We start from the raw sequence: 24,143 nt of genomic DNA, 5'->3' as shown, positions 1-24,143 counted from the left end.
CCCTGGGCAGCCTGTTCCAATGCTTGGCAACCCTTACTGGTGAAGGAACTTTTCCTAATATCGAAACTAAACCACCCATGGCTCAACTTTGGGCCATTTTCTCCTGTCCTATCACTTGTTACTTGGCAGAAGAGACTGACACTCCCCTTGCTACAATCTCTTTTCAGGTAGTTGTAGAGAGCAATAAGGTCTCCCCTCAACCTCCTCTTCTCCAGACTGAACAACCCCAGTTCCCTCAGATGCTCCTCATAAGACTTGTGCTCCAGACCCCTCACCAGCTTCATTGCCCTTCTCTGGACACGCTCCAGCAAGTCAGTGTCTTTCTTGTGGTGAGGGGCCCAAAACTGAACACAGTATTCAAGGTGCAAGCACCACTGCTGAGTCCAGGGGGACAATCACTTCTTTACTCCTGCTGGCCACACCATTTCTGATACAAACCAGAGTGCTATTTGTCTTCTTGGCCACCTGGGCACACTGCTGGCTCATATTCAGCCGACTGTCAACCAGCACCCCCAGGTCCCTTTCTGCCGGGCAGCTCTCCAGCCACTCCTCCCCAAGCCTATAGAATTGCATGGGGTTGTTGTGATGAAGTGCAGGACCTGGCACTTGGCCTTGTTTAACCTCATATAGTTCACCTCGGCCCATCGATCCAGCCTGTCCAGAACCCTCTGTAGAACCTTCCTACCTTTAAGCAGATCAACACTCCCTCCCAACTTGGTGTTGTCTGCAAACTTACTGAGGGAGCACTCGATCCCCTTGTCCAGATTATTGATAAAAATATGAAACAAAACTGTCCCAAATACTGAGCCTTTGTGAACACCACTTGTGACCAGCCACCAACTGGATTTAACTCCATACACCACAGCTCTCTGAGCTTGGCCATCCAGCCAGTTTTTTACCCAGTGAAGACTATGCCCATCCAAGCCATGAGCAGCCATTTTCTCCAGGAGAATAATGTGGGAAACAGTGTCAAAGGCTTTACTAAAGTCTAGGTAGACAACACCCAAAGCCTTTCCCTCATCCACTAAGCGAGTCACCTTGTCATAGAAGGAGATCAGGTTAGTCAAGCAGGATCTGCCTTTCATAAACCCATGCTGACAGGGCCTGATGAGCTGGTTATCCTATACGTGCCACATGATGGCACTCAGGATGATCTGTTCCATAACTTTCCATGGCACTAAAGTCAAACTGACAGGCCTGTAGTTTCCTGGATCCTCCTTCCAATCCTTCTTGTAGATGAGCGTTATATTTGCTAACTTCCAGTCAACTGGTACCTCCTCAGTTAACTGGGACTGCTGATAAATGATTGAAAGTGGCTTGGTGAGCACTTCCACCAGGAACCTCAGGGGTTCCCATCCAGCCCCACAGACTTATGTGTGCCTCAGTGGTGTAGCAGGTCACTAACCATTTCCCCTTGGATTATGGGGGCTTCATCCTGCTCCCCATCCCTGTCTTCCAGCTCAGGCAGATGGGTACCAGAGAACAACAGGTCTTAGTATTCAAGCCTGAGGCAAAGGATGCATTAAGTACCTCAGCCTTTTCCTCATCCTTTGTCACTATGTTTCCTCCCACATCCAATAAAAGATGGAGATTCTCCTTAGCCCTCCTTTTGTTGCTAATGTATTTATAGAAACATTTTTTATTGTCTTTTATGGCAATAGCCAATAAAAGGCCAAAATCTGCCCTCTGGAAGTCCAAGGGAGCAGTTCTGCTGATCCCCCTCCTTACTTCTCCAAGTCTCTATCACTCTATCATTTTGTGATCTCCATGCCCAAGATGGCCTCCAACCATCACATCACTCAAAAGTCCTTCTCTGTTGACAAACAGGTCCAGCAGGATGCCTTCCCTAGTTGGCTCACTCACCAGCTATGTCAGGAACGTCCACACAGTCCAGGAATCTCCTAGACTGTTTCCTCTCTGCTGTATTGTATTTCCAGCAGACATTGGCAAGTTGAAGTCTGCCATGAGAACAAGGGCTAATGATCATGAGATTTCTCCCAGCTGCTTATGGAATATTTCATCTTCCTCTTCATCCTGGTTGGGTGGTCTATAACAGACTCCCACCACGATATCTGTCTTGTTGGCCTTTCCCCTGGTTCTTACCCATAAACACTGAACCCTATCAATCATCACCATCATTTAGCTCTAGACAATCAAAACACCCCCTAATATACAGGGCTACTCCACTATCTCTCTTTCCTGGCCTATTTCTTCTGAAGAGTTTATAGCCATCCATTGCAGCACTCCAGTTGTGCAAGTCATCCCACCATGTTTCCATGATGGTAACTATATCATATTTTTCCTGCTGCACAATGGCTTCCAGCTCCTCCTGTTTTTGCCCATCAAAATGCAAGCAAAGAGCAATCCCTTTGAAAACTGTTCTCTTAGAGTCCCAGAATTATATGGTCGAAGAAGAGAGATTACAGGATCCTGTAGAAAGAATGATGTACACTTGTAGAGCTTGAAATGTATAATAAAAATGCGTCCATAAGCTCTGTGAAATCAACTTGTATAATTATACTAATAATAGGAAGTAACAGTATAATGATGAAGTGTACAAAGCTCAAGATTTGTTTTCATAAAAGTCCTTCTCTAGGGAAGAAGAATATAATTAAACCTTTAGTTTTTACAGAAAGTATGGTGATCTGAAGAAAAACAGGAGTTTGAAGGAAAGTCACTAGCCTTGATCAAAGTCATTTGATAGAAAATGACAGTCATCTTTTACTAAATATGCCTGCTTACAATGTAAGAAAAATTATTATGCTAACTTTTACTTTGTCATTTTTGCTTAAAGACAATTGTTGTGCGTGTTGCTCATGATTAAATAGTCTAAAATATTATTCATGCAGGCAGATAACCTTCTTTTGGTGAATTGGTTCTCTATGGTAATGCCAATCACTAGGAACGTTTTAATGATTGCCATCACAGTATCACCATTATTTGAATATGCAATGTCATCACCCACGATGGCATCTGCTGCCCTTTGGTAGTCCTTTGGTGTCCTTCCCAAACTTTGGAAAGTTTGGACTTGATCTCATGGCCTTCACCAGATGTTAGTTGGCTTAGGCTATAAATATCCAATGGGTTCAGTTCATCTTCCAAAAGAAAACCAGGGCTTTTCTACATTTCACAAAAGGTGAGTGAATGTCCTTGAAGATTATCCCCAAGAAGAACATAGCTTTGAATTTGCCCTGAAGCAGAAGTGGCATTTATTGAAACAATGACATTTGCATGTGAGGATGCAAGGAGAGTAATTTTTAGCCACAAGTCTTCCCTGGAGAGTCTGGAACAAGAAAGATTCAGTTAAGAACTTGAAAATTACCCTAGTGTGAAGTTATGATATATTAAACTAGAGATTATGAGCTAAAGATTGTAAACATCACGTGAGAACTGCCTGTGAGCGGTGTCTGAAGTTTCTCAGTTCAGAAGCAGCATGCAGAAAAGTATCGGCTTATTTGTCCTGTTACGAAAGCTACATAGTTAGCTTAAAGCTATCTATAATAACACTTGTGTGGCTATAGTGTAAGCATACACTTTGATAGGAAGCCAGAAAGAGTTCTTAAATGAAGGAATTATCATAATTTTGATAGTGCTTTGAAGTGTTTCTCTGATCAGGCAGTGCTGCTCTTCCCATGGGATCACTAACCACTGAAATTATTTCTGCTTCAAGACACTGGCTTGAAGCAGAGCACCAGAAGCCTGGAAGAGGGGCTCTGCTGTTGGATTTCTTTGTCTCCATCTTTCTCAAGGGAAAACATGCAAAAATTTGGTAGGGATCTCCCCAAACTACACTGGTGTCTGTGTCTCAGGCTACTACAGGGACCAAATAACTCCTGGGAATCAGCAGTGCCAAGAATTGGATGAGTAACAGATGAAAGTGTCAAAAAAATACTATAAGCTAAGTTGGACCAGAAGAAAAAGTTAACTGGTATTTCAAGAGCAGAAATAGACCTCAGCCACCTTTTTCATTGAGATATTTGATAAAGTCTGAGGGTGTCAAGCCCTGGGGTTGGGAAGCCAGGGCACAGGCAGAGCTGACGGTCACCTCACCACAGTGCCCTGTGTCAATGAAAGACGTCAGCTTGGCTGTCCATGTGCCCAGGCAAGGGCTCACCAGCGTGGCCCGACAGCGGGAGCTGCTGGGATGAGAAAGGGGGCAGAGGCCTCAGAAAAGGCCAGCCCTAAAGCAGCCACTTTTTGATTTCATCTGCAGTCACAGCCTGGCAGCTGCCCCGTGCCTCTCCAAGGGTGCTGGGCACGAGCTCCCGCCTGATGCAGCTCACCTGTAGACTGAAACCTCCTTTTCCAGCCCTCTGTCAGCAGATATGAATCACAGCGGCAGTGCTTTTTCCATGCCTTGACTTGTTCGACTCTTCCAGAGACATTGCTCAGGGTACTCTCCATCTTCTTTGTAAAGTACAACAAAAATCCCTCACATTAGAAGGCATCCGGGAAGGTTGGCCATCCAAGTTAATTAAACAGTGCCGCAGTCAGCACAGCCACACATAGATCTTGTTTGTTCCTTTTCTTGCTAGAGTTACATTCTCCAAGGCCAGTGCCTCTGCAAGTGATCAAGAGCCTGAATTTATTTCATTTTCTCCAGTGATTTCTGTTGCCCATTTTCAGAAAATATATTACTCTCAGTTCAAGCTCTGGTTAGAGTGTTATAGATCACAGCTCTTTTATGCCAATATTTTGGAATGTTGATGCTAAATACTGAATTATTATAAAAATAAGGGCAGAGAATGTAATTACAAACACAGTCAGGATGTTGTCGAATTCACTCACCACATACCTGTCAGGCCAAACTCCATCAAGAATAAGAAATCTCCAGGGTAGCAGCTATTCATCTATCCATCAATTTTCACATCTTCTTTTAGCTTTCAAGTTAGGAACAGCAGTATTAGCATCAACTGATAAAGACATCATGATGGTGATGGATGGAGTTCCGAAACATATGCTGGGGATATGACTGATTTCCGAGATTTACATAAATTAAGTGAAGAGGTTGTATTCAGTCTGGTGGAGCCAGTGTCTTGATCTCCATCACCAAAGGAATCTCACTAAGCTATGCAGTCATTTATCTGATGAAATGGTAATTAAAGTAGTGTCAGCAAGGCATCTTGGCAGTCTCCGCTGAGTATACAGTTCGTAAATTTTTGCAGAGGTGCTGTTACTGTTGCCAGGATTTTCTGCGTGAAGGCTGTATGAAGCTGATGATAGGCAGAAATAGATCTTTTATTCAACCCACTGACAGAGTTGGAGAAAATCCCTAAGATTTTTTTGAGCACAAAAGCTCTTCTTTAGTTTTGAAACAGAACAACCTACAGATAAATTCAGATTGCTGCTTAACTTAACTGTGTTAATTGCCGAGTACTGCACTGTGTCGGCAGATGTGCCTCAAAAGTCTGGGGATCCCATGAAACGCTCCGAAGACAAGCTGTGTCCCTGTTGCATTGGAAGTGTTCCTTTTGCACGAACGTAAAGAGGTTGAGGTGTTAACCTTCTGTTCCAGGGTCATTATTACTGATAGCTGAATAACAACTGCATCAGTGACAGCCTTGCCAACACACAAGGAAATCTGTTAGCAGATATGAGCGGGACACAAGCATTAAGTGTGGTAAGTAGCAAGTCACCATCTTCCTGCCCATTATAGCCTGTAAAAACAAGACAACTTTGTATTCACAAAACAACTTCTCCAAACTTTTTCCCGCCTTCCAATACTGAGACCTCCCAATATCCCTTGAGGGGAAAGTATTATTATACAAAGGCTAAATGACTTGCATTCTGCTAAGGATAAATGATTTGCCTAAAGACACAGAGCAAATCAGTAGCTTTGATTTATAGCTCTGATCTGGCCTGACTGCAAGGGAAGACTTTTCTGGATTCGCATGAAGCCCCACTGAAATCTCCAGCCCCCACTGGAGAAAGAGGCAGTGCAGGGTCAGAATCCAGCAGTGTGAGTCTGAGTACATAATCTAGGAGAAGGCATTCACCCTTTTTCTTGCCCAAGGTACTGTTTGTGGACTAATGTCTGCAATGTCTTTGCATTATGTATTTGACAGGAAAAAAAATAGAATATAAGAAGAACACTATAATGTGATAATGTATGTTTATATGCATTGCCACTCTTCTTAAAATTGTATTTGAGCAATCTAGCTCTAATATTTCTTGTTTCTATAGAACTCTTTGCTAGCTAATTTTGCAAGTGTGTCTGATCGGGCTCATTTAATTCATCATTTTTGTTTGACTCATTAATCTCTGCCTCTCCTTTGAAAGATAATCTGCATTTAATGGCTATGTTATGTAATATGCAGCAAGCCAGGAATATCTTGCACACTTTCAGAGAACAATATTGTAATGTGTCGCTAGATTTATCTATGCATCAAAATCTCATTTTTAAGATGCCCAAAGTGCTTTCAATTACCAATGGGGTGAGTTTCTCAGCACTGCTATAATTTGTTTCTGGGCGAGTCTGAGGATTAGAAATCAGAGTCATGTAAGAGCTTTTGAAGGTATAGCCGCAATCACACCAAAACCACTAAAGACAGGAATAAATTAAAATTAAATGGTATGCTTTATATTTTCTTATCAATAACTACTCACCCCTAAGCCATCCCTTCTGACAATCACTATGCTAGATTGGTCATGGGCTGATTCCAGGCCCTGGTAGGGGGACAGTAAGCCCAAACCCTCCCATTCCCCATGCTCTTGCAGCTCCCAGTAAGGCTAGCAAGGTCTTTGCAATTCTGTTAGCAGGTAGGTACAATCCATTTACAGTGGCAGATGTCAATCTACACACCTTTTAGCTAGTGAGTGAAGGTGTTTGATGTTCTTCAAACATCTTTTAAAGACAGCAACTGACAGCAGCTGGAGAAATTTAAAGATGCGATGGGGCAGTAAATATGTCCCACTGTTGATTTCGATTCAGTCTTTGCAATGTTTTCCAGGCCAGAGAGTCAATGGAAAGTACTTGCAGACCGCTCACCTGGGTCTGGTGTTCCTTTTCTTAATTTCATGTCATTATTCTTACCAGAGAATTCCGTGTCCCTTCTAGGAAGTTTGGGATAGCTAAGCTATGGCACCTCTTCCTTCCCACTCCTATTGCCTCTAAAGGCACATATTAGTGTACATAGCTGATGTAAAGATGCAAATATGAAACACATAAATGATCCAAGTATTTCAAGATGACATTGCAAATACTCTTCTTATAGGTATTAGGTCTCCTCTTGTCTTCAGATATAATCATAGAAACCTCCTCTCCTTTACTGCATTTAGGCTACTCATAGACAGTCTTAGTCACTAGTCTTTCCATTTAAGATTTTCTTGATTGCCTTCTACCTATTAAAGTGTACATATAAATACATAGACACATTTTATTTTCATAATCTCTTTGCCAAGGACTTCATTCTATGAACAAGTTGAGACATCTAATTAGAGCAATCAAATACCATCTCCCTAAATCCTTTTTTATTTCTCATCGTGAATCCTTTCCTATTTCTTAAATTCTTTCTGAGAATGAAAAACCATATCCAGCTGCAGTCAAACCAAAATTGGTAGACAAAGATTATAACTCCTTGCTTGGTGATATTATGCATTACAGTGTAATCCCATAATGGTACTACCTCATTCTGCTACTATAATTCATTGCAAACTTGTACCTGCATTGCTCTGTGAACTCCTCTAGACTATTTTGCACTGGTACGATTGAGGTTTCTCCATTCTACTGAGTAACTGAGTTTGTGAATGATTCTTCCCAGGAGAATTAGCCTGCGTTTAGAGATGACTCTTATTTCCTGCCCATTATTCAACTCTTTAGGTAGGGTCTCGTAAATTTTCCCCGTCCTTACTGTTTTTAACAAGTCCCTCACACTGTAAATTTCATTAAGAGGCTGCTTTTTCCTTCCTTTCTGAGAAATCATTAATGAAGATGTTAAAACTTGAGCAAACCCAGGCATCCACTAGATATCTCACTCAAGTCTTACAGATTGCCACTTCTCATTATCTTTTAACAGTTCTTCAGCCAACTTCAGTCCATGTGAACATGTTTGTTCCCTGACCAATTTGAATTAATTTTGAAAGCTGCTGTCAAATGCTTTATTAAAATCCAAATAAATGATAGCTACTGCTCTGAATTCATCCAATAATTTTGCAATTCTATCAAAAAAACAATCATCGAGTTTGTCTTGCAAGATCTGTCTTGGTAAATTCACACTACTTAATGCTGTTGCTTTCATTATCCTCCAGAAGTCCAGAAATTCCTTTTTTCCCCCAACACTTCTTCTTTAGCATCATAATGATCAAAGTTAGATTTATTAAAGGGTAATACTCTGGCTGCCTAGGTGTACATAATCGTTGTGTATTGCCACCTTCAATTTTCTGAAGCCCAGTAGTAGGTAATAATTGTTATAATCTATTCCTCCATTTCTATTCTGCCATTTCCCTACTATGTTTCTCATAATGGCTTGAAATGTGTGTAGAGGCTGTGAAGCCTAAAGCTGCGTCTTGCTTGGTCAAAGGAAATAGTTCACCTTTATACATAATTTGCAGATTATTGGCGCTGTACTGTAATGTTCCACTTCCATACTTCTCTCTCAATATCTTTCTTCACTAAGTACTCAGTTCTCTGGTGCTCTTTTCTTGTCCAAGATTAAAGTGATATGTTAATCCATTTCAGTCCAATGTCCCTATTCAAGGCCATGGGCACTTTTAGGTTTTTTTTTTATATTCCTACAACCTACTTTTTTTTTTTTTTTTTTGCTACAGCCATCTTGTTCATAGCTTATTGCCAGTTGCCTTCACTATGCACCACCTTATGTTTGCCACTACATAATGCTTAGATATTACTTCTGTTTTTATGATGTAAGGCATTACAAACTGAAAAGACTCGGGCGATATAACAGATTTTCTATTTCAGACAACATCTCCCCTACCATGGCATCAAAGAGTCAGGAAGAAATTATAGGGAATCATAGAACAGTTTGGGTTGGAAGGGACCTTTAAAAATCGAGTCCCACCCCCTGCAATGAGCAGGGACATCTTCAACTAGATCAGGTTGCTCAGAGCCCCATCCAACCTGACCTTGAATGTTTCCAGGGATGGGGCATCTACCACCTCTCTGGGCAATCTCTACCAGTCTTTCACCACCCTCATTGTAAAAAAATGTATTCCCTAAATCTAGCCTAAATCTCCCCTCTTTTAGTTTAAAACCATTACCCCTTGTCCTATCGCTACAGGCCCTGCTAACAATTCTGTCCCCATCTTTCTTATAAGCTCCCTTTAAGTACCAAAATACTTAATTCAATAATCTTCTCTCCTTCAGGCTGAACAACCCCAAGTCTCTCAGCCTGGCCTCACAGGAGAGGTGTTCCATCCCGCTGATCATTTTTGTGGCCTCCTCTGGACCCACTCCAACAGGTCCATGTCTTTCCTGTGCTGAGGGCTCCAGAGCTGGATGCAGGACTCCAGGTGGGGTCTCACCAGAGCACAGTAGAGGGGCAGAATCACCTCCCTCGACCTGCTGGTCATGCTTCTTTTGATGCAGCCCAGGATACGGTTGGCCTTCTGGGCTGCGAACGCACATTGCCAGCTCATGTCCAGGTTTTCATCCACCAGTGCCCCCAAGTTCTTCTTGGCAGGGCTGCTCTCAATCCCTTCATCCCCCAGCATGGTATTGATACCGGGGGTTGCCCCGACCCAGGTGCAGGACCCTGCACTTGGCCTTGTTGAAACTCATGAGGTTCCCACAGATCCATTCCTCGAGCTTGTCCAGGTCCCTCGGGATAGCATGTAATTAATGAATAAAACAAACTAGAGCCTTGCTCAGAGAATGCACATGCTCTCTGCCTTTGGAGTACTTTAGCAGCTATGCTAGTTTTAGCCAAAAGCACTACTTTGTGTCTGTTCTTGAGTAATGTCATCAGGAAACAGTCAAAACCTAAATACAAATTAAGTGAACAAAAGCTAATATCCCACATGTAGTGTGGAAAAAAAATTTATGGGTTTAAATCCGGATATAAGAAAGAATCAATTCATCAACGTTGCAGCAATTACCTGCTGTCAGAGGATTGTCATCTGTCAGAACAGACAGCATCTATCCTCAAGCATATTTTGACTAGGATATTTTGCTTCCAATCTAATGCAAGTGACAGAGGTCTATAAAAAAAAAGTGCCCTACTTAAACTCCCTTGGTTTGATGGTTACTTTTTTACATTCAGGTTCTAACCAACTCCTTGAGTTGGGCTTCAATTACTGATTTCATTTACAGTAGATGGAGTCAGTTTTTCCAAGAAGTTCATAATTTACTTCAGGTTATGCCTTAAAATTTCCTATGTACATTATCCTACTACTGAAATTCATGATATTCAGATATTCACCTTTTCTATCCACCTTACTGAATTAGTTGCATATTTTATGATGTGATTTATTGTTTTTTTCTCCGTGTTAGTAACTCTTTGATAACTAGCTCAGATGCAGATATCTATCTAGTAGACAACTAAACTTAGCAAGTCTGACACATTGTAGGCTCTTCGGAAGCAGTGTGTTGCACTGCTTTGTCTCAGCTGTTCAAATCTCTAGCTCTGCTAAAATGGGACTGGATACTACATTAATTGAATCATTACTACCAGGACACATGGAAGTCCCAGTCCTGCTGTGCCTTCAGACCAGTGGATACAATTCTTCTGTCACCAACTGTGATACAAATTAGAAGTTGCTAGCACAATGTAGAGAAAGTGAGTATACTTACTTATTAGGAAGACAAACTCCATCTTGCCCAGCTGAAAGTGAGTCAACTCTGTTTATTCCAGTTTACCTACTCGTCTATACATGCCTGCACTTAACTTGCTGAAGTCTGTACAGTCAATTGTCATTGTATATTTCCCTTAATCCCTTGGTTTTACTTCATTATTTACTTCAGGTTTTCAAATATAGCACAATTAGCATTTTGTACCTTTATGCCCTGTCAGGTTTGTATCTGGTTAGCAGAAGCTGCAACTGTAACATATGTAGGAAGGAAGTAGTAGATTTCTGTCCTTTTATAGCCTAAACAAATCACTTAGACACTTAAAATGTGCAGCACCATTTTATACCCTATTACAAAGTACAATTGCTGAATACAACTGAAATGCAATTGCACACGTAATTTTAAACCTAGGACCTTCATTTTTCCATTTATTATATGCGTAATTTTGAGTACTTAGACTCCATAGAAATTCCATGCAGCTATAACAATTAAATATTTGTCCATTTTAATTTAGTGTCATACTGTGCACACAAAAATAGTAATACGTAAACCCCATACATGCCTTTGCAATTTTGGTATTAGGCAAGGTCACAGAAGAATGTGTTATGTAAAGACAGATGCAGAGATAGTTTTTATGAACCATGATCCTGATATTTTGTCCTTAGTTTTTTATTCATCTGACTATTTTTCCCAGGCTGAACTATAAGTTATTGAAAAATACCCTCAGTGATAAGGAGATTTAAAAAGAACAAAAAAATTCCATAGTCAACCATTTATCTGCTACTGAATTCTGTGAACTAATCTTAGTTCAAGCAAGAGCTCCCCTAAGCAGTTCATATATTTTAATACGGTACAAGCAGTCTGTATACATGGTACAGATTGTGGTTTACATTGTTTTAAAACTAAAGGGAAAAATCTGCAGTTGCATAGCACACCGTGTGAAATCTGAACCAAGACTCCTGGCCCAATGGCCTCGACCAGTCACAAATAGGCACTAAGGAAGTCTTCATCTTTTACTGCTTCTCAAACCCACCACATCTAGTGGTGACCATCACCCAGTGTTCATCTTAAGCAGAAATAACTTGTCTTACAGTTGTTGGTAACTATAGAAGGAATGTTTTAAAATGCATGTGTTTCATTAATCTCATTATTTTGGCCAGTGAAGACTTTTTAACATAAAAAATTGAGCTCTCTCCTATCACACTGGTTCCACTGGAGATTATTGTAACTGCTTGGCATTAAATTGGACCTGTTGATGTGAAATAACCCAATGTACATATTTTTTCAGTCTTTTAATTCAGCATTTAGCCCCAAGTGCCTTCTCTGTAAGCTGTGCTTACAGAGCCACAGTTCTGATTCTTGCTTGTGTCTTGACTTTTTGCTCCAGCTTCTTTGATTGGGGTTTTCCTCTGTTTGTCCTTTATAGCTGCACAAATCTTCAGAAACCAATCAAGAAAGACCCTCCTCCCCCTCCCAAAAGTGTCTCTGCTTTCCAAGCTGACGTGCTCTCCTTTGGAGTAACTTATTTGCCTTGAGGTTACTTACCTGCTTGGGGTAGCCAACTTTTGGTATCAACCACCCAAAACCTTACAGACATTTTGAAAAGAACAGAACTGTTCTGATTTCCGTTTGTACATTTGGAAATACATGCTGATTTTGTGCTAAGACTGGTATTACAACATCGCTTCTCTAACCTCCATAGAAATGTGTTTGAAATGTGTCAACCAGCTAAGGAACTGAGTGGGATGGGAAAAAATGGGTCACATCCATGATTGTAGAGTGGAAACAATATACAGTTTTTGTATTAACTATAAATAGTTAATGGAACTAAAAGTGCATCTCTGAAAATAATACCATTTATTAAAATCATATTTTTGAGCTATTTCATATTTTTAAGGGACGGATTCACATTTGTGCTTGTGCTTATTGCAACCTTTTGACAGTTTTATTGTTGAAAAGTTCAAGGTACATCTCATAATTGTACCAGGAACATGCATTTATCACTGGCAACGGTTCTGTGCCACATGAAATGAATTACTGTAATAGACATGTCATGTAATAGCATCTTATTATCCTCCCCCTCTTCCTCCTCCTTCTTTTTCTTAACCTTCTGCAATGAGCAGGTCAAAAATGATGGTAAGTGTAACAGACAAAAGTGATTCCTGAGCAAGTTCAAGAAGCAAAAAGATGTTTGCTAAAAGGAATGCTATAGCAGTGCAATAAGCAATTAACGTTGTGCTCAATACACTGCAAAATAAAAGTGCTCTTAGGGCTTCAGCCCTAATGCTGCTGCTTAGGCCCTAGCAGTTTAGCAGACAGAGACACTTTGGTGTGTCAGGGGCAGGATAGTTAGCACCATGGAAGATCAAGGCCACTTAGCTCCTTCTGCCTTGGTTTCTTCATTGCAGCCTTCTAATTACTGCTGAGCAGCGAGGCAAAACCATACGAAGGCAAAACCTATATATATACAAAATATACCCAGGCTGTACCTGCTGTTCCTACAGTTGCTGTGGCCTGAGAAGAGCAGCAGGACCATGACATAAATGAGAGGAGGGGATGCATGGGAAGGATGCCTGAGGATCAAGTCTCACCATTGCCCTGCTGATGCAGTTCTCATTCAGCCTTGCACCATTAGTCCAAATTCTAATGGGTTGACTTAGGACAAATTGGCACAGACATACAGGACGGTATGGGCTAGATTCACTACAGAGGAGTTTCTGTGGTTTGACATCAGCCCCAAGATGCAAACAACGATCCCTAGTAGGGTGCCTCCATTTAACCATTCAGCAATTTCTGCTTACTCTCATTAGATTTTGGCCACAGTAGATGTGGCTGTTAACTCAAAGACTAAGTTTCAAATAATGAAGCTTTAATTTCCCAAGCACATCCTCGTTATTTCATATCATTTCAGCCTTACCTTCATTGCACTTTTCTGACAACTACTTTTGTGCTCATTTCCCTATCCCATCCATAATATAGCCTTGGCCATCAAAATACGTCATTCTCAATACTGTTTCTCCAACATGGGGTTTATGTGCTTGATTCTCAGAAAAGCCAGGATTATGACCAGCTCACTGAATTGTTTCTCCCCTCTCCTGAGGCCTTAGTCCTGCTCAGTTGGAGTATTCAGAAGTCAGAGACCTCTGATAGCAGTGGGACTCTGCATGGTGGCTTCTCTTCAGAAGGTGCAGCTTAAAGGAAGCTAGATAATTTTTGCTAAGAATAGGAGGAAGCAGGGAATTAGCCAGCAAAAACTGATTTTCTGTTATTAAGATAGCAAATATTCCTAAACCAATTTACAAACCAAAGGCTCTATCTGCTCTCCCTCCTACTCCCTCAAGCTCAGCCACATAGTTTTCAAAGCAAATGGGTGCCTTTAAAGTTCTGCTCTTTCTGAAGACACTTTTCTGAGAGCAAATAAACAACTCTTCATTTGGTCTTGTATGAAAATGTTCAACTTGAAAGCAGCTCAGCCAGACTGAAGTGCTGCTGATTGCAGTGGCCACACTGGGGAAGAAACAGGTATGGGTTTTTTGATATTTGATTAGGAGATGTGCTGCCACTGGAATTTCAGAAGAAATTGCCACTTCTTCCTCCTCACATCCTGCCTCTTCTCTCAGGGATGCTTCTAAGGTGGCCAGGCACTTTGTCTCTGCCATTTCAATACTCTGGGAGAGGTATATGCAGGAGAAAAGGGAGGGAAGAGCTCCCTTTTTGGGGGCAGCAGTACATCCTAGCCTTTCAGAGTTTATCCTACATACCAGTATCCCTTCTTAAGGTGAAAGCTCTCTACTGGCCCCCAAGCCACTTCCTTGGGCCTCCTGAACTCCTGCCCCAGACCTGAACTCAGGAAAAAGAGGTATGAGGGGTATGTCTCCATACTCTGTTGACACATGTATATAGGATGGTCAAAATCCTAGCCCCAGGATAACACAGTGAAGTGTTTAATGGCAGGATACTACAAACATACTCATTTAGGCTTACCTGTGCTCAAAGCATCAATGTTGCCCATTGTGCTTTGCCAAATCAGGACCTTAAAAATTCCCTTTGGCTTTTCAGTAGACTAAGATGTGCAGTACAGAAGAAAACATCTTTATTGTTGAAAAGAAAAAGACATTCTGTCATTGAAATGTACATTTTGAAAAATACAGGGTTGGCTTTTACTCCCAGTGATGTCAATGTCAAAGCTCCAATTGACTTCAGTGGGAACATGATTGTATCCAATGGGTAAATAATTGCACATATTTCACATCTCATTGTTACTGAAAAGTGTTCTTCAAAAAAGGAAAATAATAGCCTGAATTCAAGGACTCTATTAAAAAGTCATTTGAACTGCATTCCAGTTGAAATCACTTTACCAATGAAAAGATCTTTCTTGCTTAGTCAAAATTTACATAATTAGAAAAGCACAAAAGACAGACTTTGCTCTCTATTCCAGTCTCAGTCCTATTGGTCTTGGAGTGCTTAAAGGTACTTCCAAGCCCAAATTTTGTATTTTCTGTGGATCTCTGCTTTCTACTAGTCCCAGAATTTCAATGTGTTTTGAAAAATTCCTCACGTCAAAAAATACTTTTTCTTGCATGTTTTTCATTGTAAAACCTCAGTATATCTATTCAGCATTATTAAACTGTTATCTCAACTGAAATGGGAACATAATCAAAAGTCTGGGTATTATTTATCTTAGCCATGTCTCCACGTCAGAAAATTAAGACAGTGATGAATTACACATTACTATACAAAATTTTATTATCAGAGACAAAATTCAAATTTTTTCTGCTTAAAATACAGAAGATAAAGTTTCTTATCTTAAAAAAAAAATCCATTTAGTCAGTCTTTCGTTAGAGTGGAATAAAAATTTTATGTTGAACATATAGTGGTCCCATATTTATGGAGTCATTTTTAAAGGCATATCATAGAAAAACACTTTTCTGGTAAACTGTAACAGAAATTCACACATTTTATTTGGCTAATGGTTTAAATTGATGATTAGATTTGTATTCATTAATTAACATTCTAAGAATAATTCTGCTTTTATTCTCAAATCCTAGGATGCTTCAAACAATAAATGAAAAACCTTGTTAAATCTGGCATTCTTAGATATACTGATAATCAGTATCATGCCTCTATATGCAAAATACATGCTCTTCTATAAAAAAGAAAAGAGAAGAACAGCTGGCTCTATATAAAGTAAGTTGTGATTTTAAATTCAGCAAAAACACATCACCATATCCTGCACCTGAAACCTGTGCAGAAACAAGTTTCAGCCTAAATCACTTTCCAGAGAGGCTGCTTCAGCCAGATGCATCATTTGATACATAATTTGATGCACTTGATGAATCCCTCAGAAATTGGTGGGAATGCCTCCATGCCTATATATATGGCTGAGTCGTGGTCAACACAGCCTCACATCCTGCCTATGCCCAACTGCTTTGCTGAGTTGAAACTTTTGAGTAAGAACTGTAAATACAAATAACCAATGAAAACTTTGTCAAAGCAAAATGGCCCAGAAGCTATACACGCATGTACACATGGTACATAGAGAACTGTGACTTTATGCGATGATCTATATTTCCTTTAAATGAAAATGGCATTCTGATCTTGCAAACATTTGTTTGTGTGAAACCACTGGTGAACTGTATCTAAACTGAGCCAGCTCCACCTGTTATTTGACAATGAACTGAATGACAAAGTGTACAGATTTGAGAAGTAATGGAAAAATATGTTCTTCTCATTACAGTATTCAAAATTAACCTAAGGCTGAGAGACTTAATAAAGGGACTGATCTATTATAGCCAGCATTAATAGCTGCAGGACTTCTTTCTTCTTAAGGTGTCAAAAGATCTTACATGTGGAGTCTCTTGGGAAAATAATGCAATTTATTATCAAGCCTTTATTTTCAATAGTATGATCCATTCATGTCATTGATGTGTGTGTAGTGGAATAGATCATTAGTTTTCAGGGAACTAGTTTACGTCGATCTTTTGCAAAAATAGAGCAACTGAACATCTTTCAGTAAAATACGACAGGGAGCTACAATCTCTGTTTTTGTAAGGCTATACGTCTCACCCACACCAAAGCCTATTGTCCCTCAAACATAAAACCAACATAACAAAATTATTTTTACACACATAATAAAGCTGTCTGTACAGGGTAGTTATACAGTAATTACAATGATGTTTTCATTAGAAATTGTCAGAACTTTTTTTTTCACAGAGTCTCTAAGCCCAGGGAAGTCCATCTCCACTGAAATCTACTGTTTGCAGGAAAAAGAGAGGGTAGTAGCCACACTCTTCACAGTACAGTTTTCTGCAGTTCTCCAAACATATTATAAAGCTTTATCACATTGGAACAAATCACAAAGCATCATTCTAACCAAAAGCAAAAGGAAAACAAAAAACATTTGCCATCCAATATCTGCTACTGAAACATAGATATAAATACATGAAACATCTTGTACACCAGCCCAGCCATCACCTCAGGGAGCTGTTTGAAAGCAATGGGTTAGATCCTCAGCTGCAATTCACATCAGTCACTTCAACAGATCTACTTCACCATGCGCCAACGGAGGATCTCCAGCCACACACGTGTCGTCAGTTTGGCTGCATGTGATTTTGAAGTTACAGGAATGAACATATTAAGTGGACTGAAATGTATTGCAGAGAACTGAGACTGCATCTTGGCTCTTGGCCTCGTCCACTGTACCAAGGTTATCCTTAACAGGCAAATCCAAGCAATGCTGTCCAGGAAACGTTGGGACACTCTGGCTAAAGCTTGTGACTGCCTGCTGCAGCACAGTTCGCTGTGTTCTCACAATGCTGCTCACCAATATGTTCTCTACCAACATCACTTTGATATCCTTAGGAAACGGTGCACGTAAAATAAGCAAAGTATTCAGAAAGACTATTTGGCAACGTCACGCTTACTTCACGAGTTACAAGTCATCCAAATATAAATGCATTTTTTTTCTGAGAAAGGACATTGGGTCTGACCCACAGCACTTGCTCACATGGGTGATTGTCCTCAAACACACCTCAATGAAACCAGCTCCACATGTCTTTTATAAAATCTGATCTCAATTGTAGAGGTATTCTGAAGTCAAGTTACTCTCCACTGTCAGCATGGACACAAGATGGAGCCAAGTTTAACCAGCTCCAAAACCAAAATATACTTGATTTTAAAATTCTGCTCCAACTAGGGTATGTGACCTTACTTTGGTGAAAAATCCTTACACACAGCAGTCCCTTTCTCCTCTTCCCTTTCATTGAAAACTAAATTACTCATGTCATCGTGGACTACGTGCTCAAGTCAGAATGGTTTTACTTGGTTTCAGTATTGGTTTTAAGACAGGTAGAAGATTACAGTCGTATGAGAAACAAAGTGGCTTTTTTTTTACAGTTTTGTATGCAAAAAGGGAACTGCACAGTCACTAGTGCCATAGAGATTTGCACTGCCATCTGAATTTTTTGATTAGTAGAGTAACTACTATTACTACTATTATTACCACAAATAATTTGTAGTGACAACCTTCCAAACCATTTGTTAGAAAAAGGCCCAAGAAACTCAAGGCACATTTTCAAATATTAACAAAAATATCGTAAAGGAAAAGACTGTCTATGTTCTTCTGCATACTTGAAAGTTCAAAATATTTGACTGTTTGAAATTACTTCTGAAGAATGGACATTATAATATTCCAGACCTTTACAAATATTTTTGTCAACTTTTTCCAGCTGGGGTGACCAGAGCTCAGGGATTTAGGTTTTTCTGGGCAATGCAAGCTCACTAGCTGGACCTTTTTTTCCTGCCTGCAAAAGGCAAGGACACTAGTCTTTGAAGATCACCCACAGCCCATAACCGGCAAAGGAACCTTCTGTCCCTCCCGTCTAGCTGAGAGAAACTTGGATGGAGCCCTGGTGCACTTCAGTGGCTCCCAGGGGCCTTCCTGACCCAGCTGGGCTGGCAACTGTGCTGGGTGATAGAGCCAGCAGTTTTCAGCCCGCTCCATCCAAAGCTGGGCAAACAGCCTCCATACAGGCTGCGCAGAAGCAGGACGGCACTTTTCCTCCTTCATACTCACGCTGTGGCTATAAACCCTGCTTAGGACAGGCAGCCCGATATGGTGAGTACTCGTTACAGGAGTGCTGCTAAGTTGATTACATGTGTGAACAGTTTTCAAAGCCACATCTCTTTTTGTCAGAGAGAAAGTTGCACATTTGACTCAAAGTCTATTTTAATTTACTTCAGTGTCGGCTAAACATGCCAGCTATCATGTGGAAAACCAAAACCTTATTATGTAGGTATCTAAAGAAAGGTACCCTCATCTGCAAATACTGGCTTCACTTTATCCTGTCCAAATAATCAGACTTACTGACATTTTATGGGAAAATTATCTCTATGGAGAATTTTTCACGTGAAAATATATATATATATATATATAAAAAAATTTTCTTCTTTTATTCTTTACTACCAAGGATTTAATTGTATGGTTCAGGATTTTTGCTGTGAAAGCACCCTTCTGCATCAGTGGATGTATTTCCTTTGACACTCTAAAGCTCAGTGAAATATCCACAAGAGCCCAAAAGCTACACAAAATTCATCTTCAGTTTCCAACATAGATTGGAATTCTTGCTATATTCACTGAAAAGATCATCAAAGGCCACAAATTTGGATGTACTTAAGGACATATGAAGTTTTTATCTTCAAAGTCAATATCCAAGTACTCCCAGTAACAGCAGAAGTGACATTTCATTTCAGAAGAACGTTTTCACATTGTTCTGTCCTAGTCACAATTAGTAGCTACTATCATTTTAAGAGCTATTAGCAGTGGATGCATGAATAATTCTACCAGCTACAAAGTAATAGGCTGAGATTTTTGTAATGGACAGTGTTATAAAAATACAATAGGTATTTTTACAATAGGTATATTGTTATGCTGGCATAAAATCATGTCTATTCTTATCTCTTCCTATATGATTTAGTAAGCCATATCAATTAATAACTGCAAAGGATCCCGAGTCATACAAAGGCTGATTAGAGATACAGGCCTCATCAAATCTCTATAAAATGACACGCAGGTCCTGGGTGAGATCCATGTCCACACTGGATCCACATTATGCAGCATCTCCTCTCACTAGAAAGGACAATTAAATCCTGGATTTGAAAATTCTGAAAAGTTTGGAGTATTTGGCTTCCTAATCACAATCCAAATTGTAAAAATAGGGTTCATCTTTAGATAAGGACAAAGGAAGAAAACGACTGGTAAAGGAGAAAGAAAATCAATAAGATAAATAGATTTTTCTAAGCAGACTGTATTACAGCTTTCCATGAGGTATCAACTATTCTTTAACACAGACCTGTATGGAACTTCTTCTTTTAAAAATTTTCTAAAGACATATAATTAAATGCAGGGTGAATGAACACTGTAGAAAACAGCTATAGTTTTGTTGGATTTAATTCATTTAAATTTAATCCTGATTCAGTGTGAAACAGTAAAATACGAAATATAAAAAATAAAAGAATAGGGTATTATAACGGAAAGGCCAGCTTAACCTTACCTATAACAGTAATACCAGCACTACTAGAAAACAACAATTAAAAGCAATACATCAATAGGCGTGTATAATAGATACATTTAGGGCTTGATATCTGTGGTAGACCAGTTGCTCAAGGCCACTAAAATATTAATTTACATCCAACACCAGCTAAATGTGCAAGAACTTCAATTCAAATGAACAACAGTGGAAATTTCTGTGCACTGTGCAGAATACACAGGCTGAAATAAACTTTCAACTTTGGAACACATTGTTAGCCTGCCCTTTATCAGTGGAAAGAGTAGAAAATCCTATGCACATCCTGGAGGTATGTGGTTTAATCTGTGGTGCTGAAAAAGAAAAGTCATCAAAGACAATCTTGAGTAAAATTGCAAAGGAACAGACCATTATGCACACTTCTTTTCTCTGAAATCCTCAAAGCAATTCATGTTTGAGGGCTTGGTTTTCTGCACACTCTTTGGATATCATAATTTTGGCCTTCATTATAGGGTAGAGGTTACATTAAATAATATTTGGCTTGCTTTTTTATTATAACAAATCTGCATGTGATTTTGTTCAGTAGAAATTAAAAATGTGACGCTACATACTGGCATTGAGGTTGAGTTTGGTCAACCACATAAAATAATACTTTGCACTTCTAAATGCCTTCCCTCAGAGAATATTCAAGTGCTTTGCCAACATTAGTCAAGCCTCACAACACCCCTGTGAGGTAGGTAAAATACATAGGAGGAGGAGGATTTCACTCAACTTGGACATGATAATGTCTCTGGGCATTAGGTTCACTAGCATTGCAACATAGCACAAAGGTTTAGGGCTTACTATAAGGCAAAGAGTTAACAGTACAAGAGCGCAGGATTCCTACTTCTTTTGGTTATTTGAGGTCAAGCTAACATGCAGTGTTATATGATGTGTCTACCAGTTCTTGAGGAGCAGAGTACTGTGGGAATGAGGGCCAAGAAACCAATACTGTCTCCACACAACTCTGATAACATCTGAAGATGCTTTGGTTTGATTCTTTTTGCACTAAGGTTTCAATTCACAACTTAGTGGGGATAATCAGTTGCAACTGTAAAGCGTGTTAATAACTTCTATACCTTGTGAAGGAAACAACCAGATGAAATGGCTGCTTTCTACTTTGGCTCACCACATGCTCCTAATGTACAGGGTCATGATGTGGTCGGATGGTTGTGATAGGCTGGGCTGGGATAAAGAAACACTGTTGTATATCTACACTCCCCCTCTGAAGCTGCTGCAATCTGTCTCCTGAAATCTCTCTGTAGTTTTGTGGGTTTTTTCTCCACAGTGTAGACATGGCAGAGTATTCGGCCCCAGTTTTATCCTCAACACTTAGCACCAATGGTGCTGATAGTCATTGTACAAGTAGCAGTTCCACTGTGTCACTGATCTTTCAGATTAAGGATTGAGAAAAAAGAAACAAACAAGTGATTAAGAAAAGCATCACTCGGCTACAATAGTCTATGTGAAATACAAGGAAACAGAAAGAAAAGAGCCAGTACCAATAAACAGACACACACTCCCCTCTCTTTCTCCATATTTCGCTTTTCTAAGTTGGCATAAATGGTACATCCCATATTTGCAAAAGTATTGCCCACACAGAGAATCTGACCTGTCTTATCATAATAAATCGCTACAGAGGCTGGTCTACCACAGGCAAGACAGCTCTCTTGGGTAATTTTATGTCTTTGCATGCAAGATATTCTCCATCTTTGCGAATTTCCTTTTGAATCTCATGTTTATTTATACTACTTGTCCACTATCAGCTGCATAACTTACTAACGCACAGGTTGGGTGACCCATCAGTGAGTATCAATCACTGCCTTGTAAAATAGCTGAAAAGAGGTGGTTTGTGGATTCTGTGAAATCAACACAAAGTTCCCTTCCAACACTGCATATGTTCACAGCTAAAACTACACTCTTCCATTGATCAGCAGTGAATAAATGTGCATGATTATAATGCATGGATGATGTCCTTCTTGCTTACCCCACCCGCCCTTTCTCTTCCTCCTCTCTCTCTGTATTCCACTTACGTAAATACGGGAATATGGAGACTGCAGATACAACAACTGGCAACTGAAAATATGAGCTGGCATCTTTGTAATCATTAGGAGACAATCTGAGTGGTAGACTAATAGGCAGCTAGCAGGAAAGTTGACTTTACATCTCATACTGCCCCAAGTTGGAAGCCGCCTGCATTTCCTTTTCCTTGCTTTCCTTATGTTCGTTGAAACACTGATTGTCATAGATAGTCTTTGTGCTTTGTATAATGCCCATCTTTGATGTAACTGGAACTCACATACAAAATGTGGCTGTTATACGTAAGCATGCTAGAATACAGGCAGGGACGGTACAAGCATGCACAAAGTAGTCTTTGAAGGGGTTTTTGTTTGTTTTTCTTCAACATTTACATGCACCACTTTTAATATCATGTTTGGTTGTGTACACTGAGGACTGGATTTCACAAGCATTCATGATCTTCTCTTCTGAAAAGCTTCTTGAAAATCTCACAAGAGCCCAGTGTAAAAAAAAAAACAAACCACAATTAAAAAAAAGGAAAAGAAAACCTCCCTGCAATCTGATCTTGCCTTCACGATTTTAATGTTGAACACTCCTAAACCGTCTCCTCTTCCTCTTGCAGAGCCTCATGTTAAATCGTCGCTGGAAAGACAGACTAGTGTGTCAAGGATTTTCTTAGCCACTGGAATAGTTCTTCCTTATAAAGCCTTTGCCACCGCACATTGGCTTCCACTGTTTCCACGGCGCGAGAGAAAGAGACAGCAGCTCCCTCTTCATAACTCTTTATAAAGTTCTTTAGCTGGAAATACAGGTTAACAGGTTAATTTTGCAGGAACCAAATTTCCTGCAAAGGAACTATTTCCAGTGCACACAAACAAGTCAGGCATTTAGGACAAACCCCCATGATCAACGTTGAAGTAAAGGTACTATTGTGTAGAAAGATTTACTAGGAAATGTAATAAGACAGCAGACTGTCAATTATACGTGATGCAATTGCTTCAAATTGCACTGGAAGATATTGACATGTCAGTGCCGGATCACATTAATGTCATTATCTCCTTCTCTCCCATAGCCCAGCTGCTGCATTGCACAGACAGCTGGGCTGCTCTAAACTTTTATTTCTACCTAAGAAATCAAACTGGGAGCACTGGAAATGCTTCTAATTCAGGTTTATGTGCAAATATCAGCAGAAGGTAGTCTTGATGCCCTTTGGTTTTATCAAGCTTCATAAATTCATTTCATCTTTGTTTGCAGAACCCTTTTGATGATATAATACAGGTCAGTTGTTTAGAAAAGGAAGGGATGGTTACAGTGTGAAGAGAATGGCAAAATAGCAAGTGGGCACTCGTTTGAAGATCTTTGAAAGCCTGAAACAGATTCTTTCCTTTATGAGAAATCTTTCAGCAGACTAAAAGGCCCCTGCTCTGTTCTTGCATATACTCAAATTATAGCACTATCACCTGGATTATTACAGCTGATGGCACCAGTGTGCTTTGAATTAAGAGTTCCTTTTAAGTGAGAACTGCAAGGTTGATCTGCACAGTAGGTTGCTGGTTATGTTGACTTTTATAAAATTGGGTGGTTTTAGCAACACTCATTAACTAGGTAATTTTTGTTTCTTGGTGACACCAAATTCACCTTGATTGTTTAAATCTATCTTCCAACAACATCTCTTCGTGCATGGGCACAAAACTGAAAAGGCTCATCCTGCAACTATGTCATTCCCACCACAGTTAAAAGCATGGGAGGGACCTGAAAACTACCAAAATCAGACCTTACCTGATCTCTGGACTTTTTATACCAAAATGTTTACATGG

The 24,143-nt window shown here is 39.9% G+C and overlaps 1 protein-coding gene across 1 annotated transcript in view; it reads right to left on the bottom strand.

Annotated features, from left to right (window-relative positions):
- Positions 1 to 22,613: 22,613 nt before the first annotated feature.
- TRHDE (thyrotropin releasing hormone degrading enzyme) overlaps positions 22,614 to 24,143 on the bottom strand; it is a gene marked incomplete at its 5' end in the record, with an annotated part of 213,735 nt that continues 212,205 nt past the window's right edge. Inside the window, one exon of the mRNA XM_081996334.1 lies at positions 22,614 to 23,125. Within this exon, the coding sequence (XP_081852460.1) occupies positions 22,982 to 23,125 (144 nt within the window). The 3' untranslated portion in view covers positions 22,614 to 22,981. The remainder of the gene's footprint in view (positions 23,126 to 24,143) is intronic.

The sequence above is a fragment of the Phaethon aethereus genome, assembly GCF_964289735.1.
Source record: "Phaethon aethereus genome assembly, chromosome: 1".
NCBI classification, from domain to species: Eukaryota; Metazoa; Chordata; class Aves; order Phaethontiformes; family Phaethontidae; genus Phaethon; species Phaethon aethereus.
This window is presented reverse-complemented; position numbering and strand designations above follow the sequence as displayed.